General features: G+C 47.8%; 1 protein-coding gene across 2 annotated transcripts in view; it reads right to left on the bottom strand.

The window, feature by feature from the left end:
* Arhgef4 (Rho guanine nucleotide exchange factor 4) overlaps nucleotides 1-13,967 on the bottom strand; it is a 138,113-nt gene that overhangs the window by 82,097 nt on the left and 42,049 nt on the right. For both annotated transcript variants that reach the window (XM_021176437.3, XM_029475175.2), the window contains exon 2: nucleotides 2,631-6,092. In XM_021176437.3, the coding sequence (XP_021032096.1) occupies nucleotides 2,631-6,092 (3,462 nt within the window). The remainder of the gene's footprint in view (nucleotides 1-2,630; nucleotides 6,093-13,967) is intronic.

Genomic DNA, 13,967 nt, shown 5'->3' with positions numbered 1-13,967 from the left:
AGAAATGAACTTTCACCTGAATCTCACACCCTAACAAATTTTTCTCAAAGTACAGAAATCACCAGTATGGAGGTTCCTCACAAAAGTAAAAATAGCACTACCCTATGGTATGACCTGAAAGACTCCAAGTCAACATATCCCAGAGACACCTGCTCATCAATGCTTACTGAAACACTGTTCACAAGAGCTACACAAGGGACCAAACTCTCTGTCCATCAACAGTGGAATGGATAAAGAAAATGTGGTTTGTCTGCACAGTGGAAGTAAGCCAAACCGAGACAGACAACTGTTACATATTTTCTCTCATCGGTGGGGCCCTGATTTTTTAGGTTTATAAAATCATATATGAACTGGATGACAGGAGAGTGGAGGTGAAACTGGGTAGAGGACAGAGGGACTGATGAGATGGAGACAAAAGAGAGTCATTAGCAGAGCATGGATGATGTAATATGCTCAAAGTACATTTGATTGTGGGAACACAATCAAAAGAATAACATTTGGCAGATGTTATCGGGGCACTGTAAGGTCCCCTGTCTCTGCCTCCCAGGGCTGGAACTTTAAGTGGGCTACCATGCCAGTAGGGCATGCCGATGGATTCTGAGGATCCAAACTCTAGTCTTTATCCTTTAACTGGGCAGCCATCTCCCTGGCAATTTCTCAAACTCTAAACTCGTACTTGTCCTGTGAGCTGCCAATCATGTGGGCTCTTGACCTGAAATGAAAATGTATACCCACCATGGTGTGGTGCATAAATGTTCCCAAGAGTTCTAGTTCTGATACTTTGGATCTGAAATGTTTCTTAATAGATGAATGGTTAAAGATAAACTATTACTTAGCTATGAAAAGGGGTTATTGATACATGAAACAACTTAGGCAGGTCTCAAAGAACTTAGGCTGAGTAAATAGCCAATCTCAAAATATAACATTTTTGAAATGTAACCATTGACTGGGAATGGAAGTAGTTCAACCAGGGCTGGGAGGATATGAGTAGAAAGGAATTTAGCCCAAGGGCAAGGTATTTGTGTGTCTTGCGGATGACAGTCATTGCATGTCCTTACACTTGATAGTCATTGCATTCCAGCTCTGTCCATGATATAAAATAGAAGCTGTGTAGCTACAGATTGATCATCCCTCGTATGAAAGCAAATAAACCTAAAATACACAAAACCCCAAATTAGAAAATCCCATACCTGGCCTTAGGCGGTCACAAGACAAAGGAGCAGTAAAGACACTAATGATGTTTTTTGTTGTTTTGTTTTTGTTTTGTTTTGTTTTGGTTGTTGTTGTTGTTTTGAGTCAGAATTCTCTGTGTAGGCCTGGCTTGTCCTGGAACTTGCTCTGTAGACCAAGCTGGCCTTGAATTCACAGAGATGCACCTGTCTCTGCCTCCCTAGTGCTGGGATTAAAGGCGTGCACCACCACTGCCCAGAAGACACTAATGAACAACCTGTGTGTGCCAGCCATGACACTAGCGAGTCCTGTGCCTGAGATTCATTTTATATTTATGTGTATGCGCACATGCCCATGCAGGCTCCATTGGAGGGCAGCAGAGGGCTTTGGATCCCCCAGAACTGGAGTTATGGGTGGTTGTGACCCTCCTGGGGTGGGTACAAGAGTTGAACATTAATCCTACGCAAGAGCGGCAAGTGCTCTTAGCCGCTGAGACATGACGCCAGCCCAGCCTTGCATTCAAGCTTAGGGGTCATCCTCAAGCTGTCTCATCTATGGCAATATTGTAAAGCTGCAAAGATAATTGAAACTTGACATCCTTTTTGTGATCTTACTGTTGAGTTTTGAGCCTTATTTGTGTGGTGATAGTTCTGCCATTGGACATGCGAGTTGCAAATGGGGGTTTAAACGCATCCTTGGAGGGTGGTGATGGAGTCACCTTGCACTTACATACATACTTTTGACATTCCAAGAAGCCCTGACCACCCTCCAGATGCCCTATCCTTCCGTGTGTGTGTGTGTGTGTGTGTGTATGTGTGTGTGTGTGTATGTGTGTATGTGTGTATGTGTGTGTGTGTGTGTGTGTGTATGTGTGTGTGTGTTGAAGCTTTATAATGTCGTATTGTATTCTGTATTTGGGATCAGTGAAGTAAATTTCCCTATGGTGTCTTTTAACATTGAATATTTTTTAAATTTTACCTTAAAAGTGATGCAAAGGGTGTTAAGGATGTAGCTCAGTTGGTAAAGTGACTGCCCAGCATGCATGAGGCCCTGGGTTCAATGCTTGGCACCCCACAAAATGCTGGGCAAGGTGGTTCATGCCTGTCACCTTAACACTTGGGAGGTGTGGGCAGGAGGATCAGGAGCTCAAGGCTGTCCTTGGCTACACTGCAAAATGATGGCCAGCCTGACCTCTATGAGACCATGTATCAAAATAATAAGAAATTTAGATGGTTTAGTGGTTTGAGGCACTTGCAGCCATGCCTGACCACTTGAATTCAGCTCACTGAACATTGTAAGAGCAGAGAGCCCATTGCCGTTTGAGCTGAAGCAGCCTCTGCCCCAGAAACGCATAATTGATTAATCAATTAATTAAAACGTATGGCAACACTAACTCAAGGGAACATCCCTCCACTTGTCTTAGGTAATGAAGAAGTTGTTACCATTAACAGCTCACTTACCTCATTCCCAGGATGGTCCCTAAGGAAGGGCACTGTGCCCAGGCCATGGTAACACTGGCACTGGCTCTTGTCTTCCTTCTGGTCGTTCTGGTTTAGTGTTTGCAGAGAGAGTAAGAGGCTCATCCTGGCCTTGGATGCCTTGGGCCGTTCAGGGACTTCTAAACTTCTGTTGGCGTCCTTGTCGCTTCTGAGAGAGACCATGGAGACAGCACTAGTCCTGCCTCTAAGGCAGAGATCCATCCTCTGCGCCCCAGCCATGGGACTCCTGGGCTTGGGGCTTGTGGGTCTACAGGGCATGCCTTGGTTCTCACAGGTCAAATGGCAGGCAGAGCTGCAGGGGAGGGCATAACTGATGTCAATCTGTGCTGCTCCGGGGCTGGTGGCAGAGGTCAGCCAGGAAGACTTTGGGAAGACTCCAGAAGAGAGGTGTGTACTGCTTTCCTGGGTAGCAGTGCGTCTTATGGTCGGTTCACTTCTCCTCCGGTGTTCAGGAGAAGCCAGATGGCTGGAGGACAGAGTTGCAGGAGAGTTTAGGGGTGTCCAGTGCTCCCTAAATACATGGCTGTCGGTTTCAATTGTCCACTTTTCACAGTGGCCTCTGTTTGCTGGTGGGGAAGAGCAGAGGAGTTGGGGAAAGTCCGGTTCTGGAACCCCACTCACTAAAGCGGGTTGTTTGGAGCCTTCCGCATCTTTGCTTCTCAGAAACGCACGCCAGGAGCCCTGGGCTCGCCTGCGCTTCTCTTTCTCGCCTTTGACAGAACCAGTATTTGTTTTCTCCATAACTTTGGCCTCAAAAAAATTGGTAAAGGTCTTATGGGCTAAGGCCAGCCTGGCTTTGATCTTGCTTTCTGTTGTTTTCAGTCTCTTGATGTTGTAGCTTTCTGGGGAAGGTCTTTCACCACTGAGGTCCCCAGATGTCCCTACTTGAATCACACCAGATTTGGTCTCCAGAGATACGCTCTGGTGCACGTGGTGTAGAGGTGGTTCCCCCTGGCAGGGACTGTGGGGGACCCTTTCTTCGGGGCTAGGGTAAACTGGGTTCAAGTCCTCCGAGGTTAAGGCCTGGCTGTAGGGTATGTCCCCGCCAGGCATCTCCCTGGACCAGGGCATGTCAGTTCTTAAAGGGGTCATCTGAAGACAGGCAGGGCGCTGCTCTGACTCCAGCACACTCTGCTGAAACCCACCGCATGGTTCCTGGAACCCCAGTATTGTGGTGCTTGAAGCCAAGACTCCTGAAAGGGGAACCTCTACCTCGCTCGCGCACGCGCAGATTTCCGCATTCTCCGCATCGCCTGTGCCACACCTTCCTCGTTTGTGTTCTGAGCTGGGCAACTTCTGGTTCTGCTCGGTGTGTACACACTCAGACCCTAAGTCCAATCTTTCCCCAAGCAGCTCGCCCTCCAGTGTCTCCTCTGAGCTCAAAGTGTCATCCGAAGCAGTCCTAGAAATTGGCACTCTCACGTGCTCTATGCCTTGGGCCAGCAGCTGAGGAGCCCCACCATCCACCTCTGCCCCTGGACATCCCAGCAGCTCACATTCATTGCCAAACACGGACATTTCTGAGGTCCTGGGAGAATCATAAGTCGTGGCGCTTGTCCCCTTCTCTGGAAGGTGCCCACACTGTGGTTCTATGAGACAGTGAGCCTTCCTTGTAGAAGTCTGCCTTCCTTCCTGCTTTACTGCTATCATAATGAATTTGCAGCTGTGCCTGGAGACCCCGTGGGCTCCCCGAGCCTGCCGCTGGCCAGAAGGGGAAGGCTCCGGGTCATCCCCAGGTCCCTGTGCACACTCACTCCCAGGGTTGCGGTGAGATACTTCCAATGTTGTGAAGTCCAAAAGACTTTGCAAGGCCTTCCCATTGTGTTGGAGGTCTAGAACCACTCCCTCTTCTGCTGCTTCTAAAGAGCCAATTACACTTGATTTCAGGACTGTCTTTGGGGCACAGGCGCTATCGTTCTCTTCTTCCCAGGAACCTGCAAGCATTCTGTTGCACACAGGTACCTCACCATGGCAGCAGTGTTGTGGGAAGAGGGAGGCCCTATCAGGCGGCTTTCTTTCCTCCTGGAGAGCACCCATTGATGGGTAGTTCTCTGTCTGGCTTCCTGCCTCTCTGGAGATGTTTAGCAGGCACTGTTGTTTACTGAAAACATCATCAGGGTGAACACCTTTGGGCTCCTCAAGTCTGCTTTCTGGGCTGTGCCCTGGCTTGCATTCAGCCGGCCTGGGCACTTCCTCTTGGCTGTTGAGCTTCAGCAATTCTGAAGTAAGGTCGAAAGGGGCTGGGCATGACCTAGAAGCCTGTTCTACCTGGTTTTCCAGTGGAAGGCCTACACAGGGTGTGTCTGGAGATGCCCTCTTAAAGCTACAATCACTCAGCTTGCACTCACCCTGCAAAGGAGGGGCCTTGCTTTGAGAAGTAGGAAGTAAATGAGACAGCTGGGTGGGCCCAGGGGACTGGGCGTTGTGAAGGATTGGGTCGTCGGGTTCTATTTCTGTCCCTTCCCGAAAGTAGGGCCAATTTGTACCTTTCTGCTTCAGAGGCTCTTTAGGACAACCTAAAGGAAATGACGCTATAGAATGGGCCCTGACCAGAGTCTTTACCTGCCAGCAGAGGTACCCTTGAGGTGTCTTGGCATTGGCACCAAGATTTTCTGGGGCACTCTGATGACACTTGGTGTCTAAGAGATAAGGTGTGCCCAATCGAGGTTGACAGGCTATGTCAAGGAAGGGATGAACCCGGAACAAGTCTGTGCCCACTGTGGGCCTTGGAGCAGGCCCCTTCTTTGTCCTGATCCACAGAGGGAAGTCATTGTGCTGTGAGCCTGTGGGAGGTATCTTTGCTGCTATAGTCCTGATGTGGATTTGTGGCCAGCTCTTACCTAATTCACAGTGTCGGTGAAAGCAAGGACAGACCACAGGGGCATCCAGATAGCCCCTAGACCTGGCCTTTCGCAGGTGGGGGCTGCTGTTGCTGCTGGCATGCCTCGAGAAGCACACAGACGCTGGCACAGACTCCTGTACAAAGCTAGCCACACGGCTGCAGGGGCATGCTTCGTCCTGTCTTCCAGCAGTCAACATGTGCAATTTACTTAGCTGAGAACCTGCCTTTAAGCCTGAGGGTAGATCCAGCTCTTCCTCTGTATGGAGCCCTTCATCACAGACCAAATGCCGTCCTTGGGGAAGTCTAACTGTTGAGTCCTCAGGGCATCCCCAGCCTGCTTCTCTTTCGGAGAGGCCAACTCCACCAGTGAGGTCACCCGGGAGGGACTCCGCCTCAGAAGCGCTTTCAAAGGGATCTGTTTTTGTATCCGATCGACTTTCGCTCTTATGGGACAGTGTCTCCAAGTCCTCAGGGTTTGTTTCCTGATGCCATTCCTGTTCCTCCGAGTCTGCAGGGCCTGGGTGGAGCTGGTTGTCTTCACACTCTCCCTCACCTGGAGGGGGCACACCTGGCTCTGGAGTCTAGAAGGGCAAGAAGAGCAGAATCAGAGGAAAGTTCCCAGCAAGCACATTTATATCATTATACACACCTTTCTTTTATAGGAAGAAAATGCCCTTCATCACTTCCCAGATAGCCCCAGGAAGGAAGCAAAGGACCAAGAGCTACCTTGCATTAGCACAGGAAACAAGCACAGAGGGCGGAGACCTTGCCTCGTTGTGCAGAGCATGCCATGCAAGCTTGACAGCCTTAGTTTGGATCTCTGGGATTGAAATAAAAACCCACGTGCAGTAGCTCAAATCTGTAATCCCAGCACTCCTATGACAAGGTAGAAGGCAGAGACAGGAGCATAGCTAGAGGCTCGAGGACTAGCTAACTAGGTGTCGGTAGCAATAAATAAGAGAGACTTGATCTCAAGGCGGAAATCGAGGACTGACAATCAAGGTTGTCATCTGGCTTCTACATGCATACTCTGGTACATATATAGCCCCCCTGACATATGAACACACAGATACACAGACGTGAACAATTACTGCACACACACATGCACACACATGAACATACAAATACAAATATGAACATACGCCACACATATATACCCATATATCCCTCCACACACATATGCATACACACTCACACACACACATGAACATACAAATACAAATATGACACACACATGAAGACACAAATATACAAACATGAACAATCATTGCACACACATGCACACAAACATACAAATAAAAATATGACACCCACACATGAACATACAAATACAAACGTGAACACATACCACACATACCCATATATATCCTTCCACACATATGTACACACACTCACACACATACACTCATGCATATACACACTCACATTCACACACACAAACACAAGCATACAAATGCATAAGCCTATATGCACCATACACTTTAATACCCATCCATGCACACACACACACACACACACACACACACACACACACACCTATACGCACACATATACATAAAGATGAAAAAGGGAAAAGCAATGAAAAGAAACCCAAACCATGGGGAGAAAATGTCATACAAGTTAAAACAAAGTCATCAAAAGACAGAACAGGCCATCCATGCATGCAAGAGCAGTTGAAGTACACACGAGCGTGCCGTATGAGTCACGGCGAGGAGTGCCCTTCTGTATGAGGTATCCAGCAAGAAGAGGCAGATTAGTACTTGTCTGCCCTCGGCTCTGTCTGTTCTTGTGCAGCCCAGGAGTTTACAGTAAATGCTCTTACACTTAGAATTTGTCTTGAGCTCCCATGGCCAGAGGCAGGAAAGGAAACAAGGGGAGTCCTGAGACTGCAGACACGGGATGTTATGTATGCTCAAGGCTACTTAAGGGACCGAGGCAGAAACTGTACCAATCATATCTGGGATCCACAAAGGCCTGGCATTGCTTGCCTTTTTGTTTGAGACAGAGTCTCTCATTGGCCTAGAACTTCACCAAGTAGGCTAAGCCAGCTGGCCTTGCCTTGGAGGTCTTGAAGCAGCCCTCTTTGCCTACCGCCCTTGGCTTTTGTGTGATTCTGGAGAATCAAGCCCAGGCCCTCTTGTTTACAAAGGAAGCACTGTGCCAGCCCTCTAGCTACACTTCTCTTTTTTTTAAGACAAGGTTTCATTATATAGCCTTTGCTGGCTTGGAACTCGCCCTGTAGAGCAGGATGATCCCAAACACAGAGACCCACCTGCCTTTGCCTCCAGTGAGTGCTGAGATAAGACATGTGCCCCGGTTTATATATTTCTTAATCCACTGTTTCAGCCATGAATTCCCTTGCATCCATTTAAAGAGTACAGATCTGAGTTATAAAAAAGGTACCCACCTGCAAAAATCTATTTCTATGTCCCCTTAAAGGTCTCTGTCCCTTCCAGGCAATGTGCCCTACCTCCTGGTCCTTCCCAGGGTCAGGGATCTTGATATCTGTTAGTCTTGAGTTATCTGCCTGAAGTTAGATTTGGGCAAATTCTGCAGTATGTCTTTTGTGGTCTGGCTTCTTCCCTTTGGTGTGAACCCTATCCAACACATAAGGCCCATCATAGCCATGAACGCAGCCTAACGCAAAACTGTAGACTTACTTAAAACATGAGGTGTGTGTGTGTGTGTTTAAATATAACTGGACTACATGGTTCTCAAGCATAAATTTTTTAGTTGGCACCATGTAGTGATGTTCTCAAGCTATGCATGCCTGTTAGCATGTCTCAGTACATGCAGTAGCCTCAACTGTGAGGTTACATTATTCAGCCATCAAAATTTCTGTCATCCCCCAGGCTATGGGCGTAGCCACTTGTTCCCAAATCTAGTCAAGACAACTCAAATTTTGTACCCTTTCCAAGTATGGTTTCCCCAGGATATGTGTGTGTGTGTGTGTGTGTGTGTGTGTGTGTGTTGCACATGTATGCATGATACAACTATGGAGTTTTGAGGACAGCCTTGGGAGATGATTCTTCAGGTCTCATCTACGTTTTGCTTGAGACAGGGTCTTTCATTGGCCTGCAACTTTGCCAGTGAGTAGTGAGCTCTGGTGGTCCACCCATTTTCACTGCCCATGGCACTATTGCTGGAGTTACAGGAGAACACTATAACCAGGCTTTGAACGTGGGTTCTGAGGACCTGAACTGAGCCATCTCTCCAGCTCCCCGGGAGTTGATGGAAGAGATTTCTTAAAGTAAAATTGCTTTTAATTCTCCATAGTTGGGAAAAGGAAACTAACAAACACTCAAACTGGTGATGTGCAATGCTTTGAGCTGAGGTAGAAAATCGGGAAGCATGAATTACACACCTTCAGATGTGTGGCAAGGCCGGGAGGAGCTGGGGTAAGAAAGGGGACATTAAGAGTGATGCTATCCAGGGAGGATATGGAAATGACTTAGAGGGTAGGGTGCTTGCTGAGAAAGCAGGGGATCAGTGTCACCCCGAAGGGAGAGGCTGCAGTCAGGGCAGGTCTTCATGGCTGGTGAACCCTACCTTACCTTCCAGGTGTTTAGGGAGGAGATTTGGCTGAGTCCCAAGGAATATAAAGGCCTCTAGGGGGGAAACTATCTAAGATTACCAAAGTATCCATATTAAAGCCCCGATATAGTCTGTGCAAGGTACGGGAATACCGTGTTTAGTATTCCTTAAAGGGAATAAACACTGAAAAACCAGGAGGTTTTTAAAGCTGTTGGTCTGGATGAACCAATTAATTCAGTTGGCCCTCCATGTGCATGGGTAAAAATCAACCTCAGACTAAAAGTGTGTGTGTGTGTGTGTGTACGTGAATTTGGAGGTCAGAAGTCATCCTCAGATGCCTTTCCTTCAGCACCTTACACCGTGTTTTGACAGAAGCTGTCTGATTGGCTTTAAGATCACTGTGAGAGCTCGTCTGGCCATCCAGTGTGTGCCTGTTTTGGCCTTACTGTTGCTGGGATCATCAACACACGCGCCCTGCCTGACTCTTCACAGGTATTGGACTCAGACTCAGGCCGTCACACTTGGATAGCAGCACTTTACCACTAAACTATACCCCCAGATCCTGAAAACATGTTTTTAAGATAATCCTATCTGGATCTGGGAGGTGACCATGAGAACCCAAGTTTGGGTCCCTAGGACTCACCTAAAAGAGACCCAGATTCAGCAAGTGACCTTGTCTCAAGAGAGTAGAACAGAGAGGAATAGAACAGGACACTAGAAATCCTCATCTGACCTCCACACATGTGTGCAAGCAACCAGACACATGCACACATACATACACATGCATGTACACACACATACATACACACACACCACATGCACACACACCACACACAGATACACGCACATACATACACATGCACACATACGCACATACCACACACAACACACACACACATACATACATACCACACACACATGTACACATGCACACACATGTACACACACATCACACACAAACACACATACCACACATACATACACATACATACCACACACACATATACACATGCATGTATGTGCACAGACACACACACATTAACACATACTCCATCTGTTGCAATTTGTATACTCTTCTATAATATGCACAAATGACCTTATAGTTGTCAGCATAAGTTAATAGCACATAAATAGAAATGAAATCACAAAACAAAAAAGTATTAGCTCTCATAGTAAATCTAGGCTATGACCTAGCAATGATTGGAAGTCAAAGTTAAAGGCAAGAAATAGTGGTTTGCTTGTGAGGCTCAGAATGTCCTAGATGGGTCAGAGGATCATATTCCAGTGGCTTTAACAAGGCAGGCTCTCCACCTTCTCTTGGGCAGTGTACCTCAGAGGCCTCAGATGCAAGGGCAGGAGTTGGCTTTTCTCCTCTAACAAACACTGGGCTCTCATGCATTTTTGCAGGGCTGAGCTGAGAACAGGGTGTCGCAGAGACAGAGTGAGTGACTGTCAGAGACAGGCTCCAGCCCTTCCTGTCTCCCACCTCAGCTTCACGGCTCCGCTCTCTGGAAACACACCCCTCTTCAGCAGCCTCAAATCTCACCCCTTCTCTGCTCAACTCCTCCAAATACAGTCGACGCTTAATCCCCACACCTCCTCGTCTGCCACGTCCTCTTTTAAAGAATGTTGGTATTTGTGGGCACAGTATGCTCTCTAAATGCAATTTCAGCTGTCTATGCAGGTATGATACAGGTGCTTGGGAGCTTGAGCGGCAAGTACTTACACACTATGACGTTCTCCCAACCCCTACCCTCCAGGTTTAACAGGAGGGATTTTAAGGAGCTCGTCAAGTGTAACTTTTTTCCTAATTCCCATTATGATTTCCCATTTGACCCAAGGTTTATTAGAAAAATATTTTCATAGTCTTTTTTGTTTGTTTGTGACTTTTATTAAGTTACGCTGTGGTCTGAGATGCTGCCTGTGTGATGCATGTATTCTGAAATTAATTGAAACTGGTTCTACCGTATCATGCGAGGCCTGATTTCATAAGGACCGCGGGTGTTTGGGCAGAGTATATGACTCTGCAACAGGTCACTGTAGTGCTTACTAAGCACTCCTTAGAGGAAGCCCGTCAGCTGTGTTTAAATCCTCAGCGACCTGACTAGTTTCCTCTGCACTAAAGCATGCTGACTGAGAGCTAGTCCCTTCCTTGTTCAGCCCTGTCATTATCCGTGTACGCCCTTCAGCCTTACCTCAGAGAATCAGGGACCAGTACAGCACTGTCAAAGCCTCCTGGGACTTTACTCTTTAGTGGGATTTTATTGTCCTAAATAGTGCCTGTCCCTAAGGCTACATTCCCACATAGCAGCTTGCTTTCTACTTCCCCTGAGCATATCCAAATTTCAGTCCCTTCTAGCCAGAGTTTAGCCATGAGTGTGTACTGTGATGACTGACAAGTCTGAATTACAGGCTCCACCCCCTACCCCTACCCCCCACCCCTCACCCCCACCCCCGCACCCCATACCTGCTCTAAGAACTCCGTGTTTTATGTCCTAGGAACTCGAGTCAGACACTCAGTGATAACAAGATAAACGGCTATGTCTCAAGGGATGTATGTGTCCTTTACCTGAGGTCTGGGTGCTTTCTGCAAGGGATGTTTGGGACCCATCTTGCTCTCAATGGGTCCAGAATCACAGGTTCCCGCTCTGTAGACATTGAGCTGCCTCTGGCTGCCTCAGCACTGGCTCTGCTTGCTGGGGCGAATGGCCTTCACATTGCCAAGTCAATGATTTTTGGTTCTTTTTTACATCTCCTTTCTCTCTCTTCCTCTTACTGTGTGTGTGTGTGTGTGTTGCTATTTTTGGTGTGTTTATGAGTACACGTGCATGCGCAGATGCCTCTGCACATGAGGATGTGCATGCATCTGTATGTGTGAAGGCCAGGCGAAAACATAGGCATCTTCCCTTTTCATGTCTCCACTTCTGCACTTCTGTTTTCTTCTGTTTGGTTCTGGCTGTCCTTGAACTCACGACATAGACCAGACTGTCTTCAAACTCAGCAAGCTCCTCCTACCTCTGCCTCCCTAGTGCTGGGATTAAAGGCAAGCGCTTGGCTACCCACCCTCTTTTTCTGAGATAAGATCTGTCCCTAGACCTGGAACTCACAACTTTGGTAGCAAGTGGGCCAATGAACTACAGAGACCTCTGTGTTCTGTCTCCCCCGCACTGGAATTTCAGGCAAGAGTCTCTACACCCAGTCTTTGAGATAGGCGCTAGGGATTAGAACTTAAGTCCTCTTGCTTGCACTTTACAGACTGAGCAAGCTCTCCTCGCGCTCCTTCCTCTTCAACTGATCCATAGCTGATATAGGGAAATCACCCTGCCCCTAAAATTACACTGATCTAGTAGTAAAAGCTCGCTTGTGAAGTTCCTGAAAGTTAGTTAATGCCGTCTGTAATTGTCCCCTTTGTTCCGCCCCCCCCCCCGAATGCCTCTGTTGGCCACCCCCAGATGACCGTCTTCGCTTTCTGCCACCACAGATTAGTGTTTGTAATTTGTAGAAATGTTGACTCTTCGTCTGCACTGGGGGAGGGGCACTGCTCTTTTCTGCTCTCTGCTCTGCACATTTACCTCAAGGTGCAGCCGTGTTCTGACACTGCTCAGCACTCTGCCCCTTTGTTTGCTAGGAGGGTTGCAGAGGGTTGACCGTCCTTCCACAATTTCTTCCCCGCACTCACCTGCTGATGGTATCTTGGCCACCCAGATTTGGGCTTTTTCAAATAAAGCCACAGCAAGGTTTGTGCACCAGTCTTTTAATGGCCGTAGGATTGTACTTCTCTTGCATAAACACTGAGGCGTGTTCGGATGGTGTTCTGTGCCACACATATGTGTTTGACCTCTTTACCTTTTTAATATTACATCTTGCTCTTCTATTTTGTGTGTGTGCATGTGTGTTGGGGGGTCAAGGGGGAGGTGCATATGCTTGCCACAGTGCACATGTGGAGGTCAGAGGTCTTTCTTTTTCCACCATGTGGGTTTCTGGGATCAAACTCAGGCCATCAGGCTTAGGGGCCGGCACATATCTAAACTGAGCCATTGAGTTGGCCCGAATTTAATTTCTTAAGAAGTTACAAGCAGTTTCCCATTCCATTTAAAATGATTGATCAAATAAAAATGGTACAGTCAGTCGCTGGAGGGGTTGGGGTGAGTAGGCTTTGAGTTACCTGCTTAGGGCTGCAGAGGGAAGAGGGAGAGGGAGGCCAAGGAGAGAGTAGAGGAGGTGGACCAGAGCACGTGGCCAGGAGAAACAGCAAGTATTTAGGGAACTGCCCAGGCCAGCAGTTAGAAAAGTAGATTAGAGGTTACCCACCCCTCAGTAATTGTCAAAGCCAAATAAAATAACCATAGTCTGAGTCTCATTCATTAGTAAGCCAGACAGGGATGCATTTCAACAGGTTCAATTACACTGTGACCTTACCTTTGATGGCAAAGAGGCCTTTGCAGAAGTGACTAAAGGACCCGGGGGAGGAAGCTAACTTGTGATGTCTCCATGGGTCGTTATGAGGGAAGACAGGCAGGAGTCCAGGCAGGTGTGTGTCAGTGGGAACAGAGGCTGGGTGTTCACGGAAGGGCGGTGAGCCAGAGAGCATGGGTGGGAACATTCCTAGCAGGAGATGTTTCAACCCCAGAGCAACCTGAAAGCAGGGAACAGCCCTGCCTGCACAGTACCCAGAGAGGCACTGTTGGCCTTTCTGACCTCCAGAACTGAACAATAACCAACTGACGTTGTCTTAAGCAACTATACTTGTAGAAATTTGTTAGTATCGCAATAGGACATTGACGGTAGAGCAGCTTTGTGGGGTGGAGGTGTGGAGAGTTAAGTTCTCGCTATGTAGCCCAGGCTACCCTTGAACTCTTGACCCTCCTGTCTTGGCTTTCCAAGCACTCTGCCTCAGCCTGCCCCACTGTCTGTCTCTGCCC

This window comes from Mus caroli, unplaced genomic scaffold, assembly GCF_978045245.1.
Source record: "Mus caroli unplaced genomic scaffold, Mus_caroli_1 scaffold_1, whole genome shotgun sequence".
In the NCBI taxonomy this organism is placed as follows: domain Eukaryota; kingdom Metazoa; phylum Chordata; class Mammalia; order Rodentia; family Muridae; genus Mus; species Mus caroli.
Note: the sequence above shows the minus strand (reverse complement) of the source record. Positions and strands in the feature narration are given on the sequence as shown.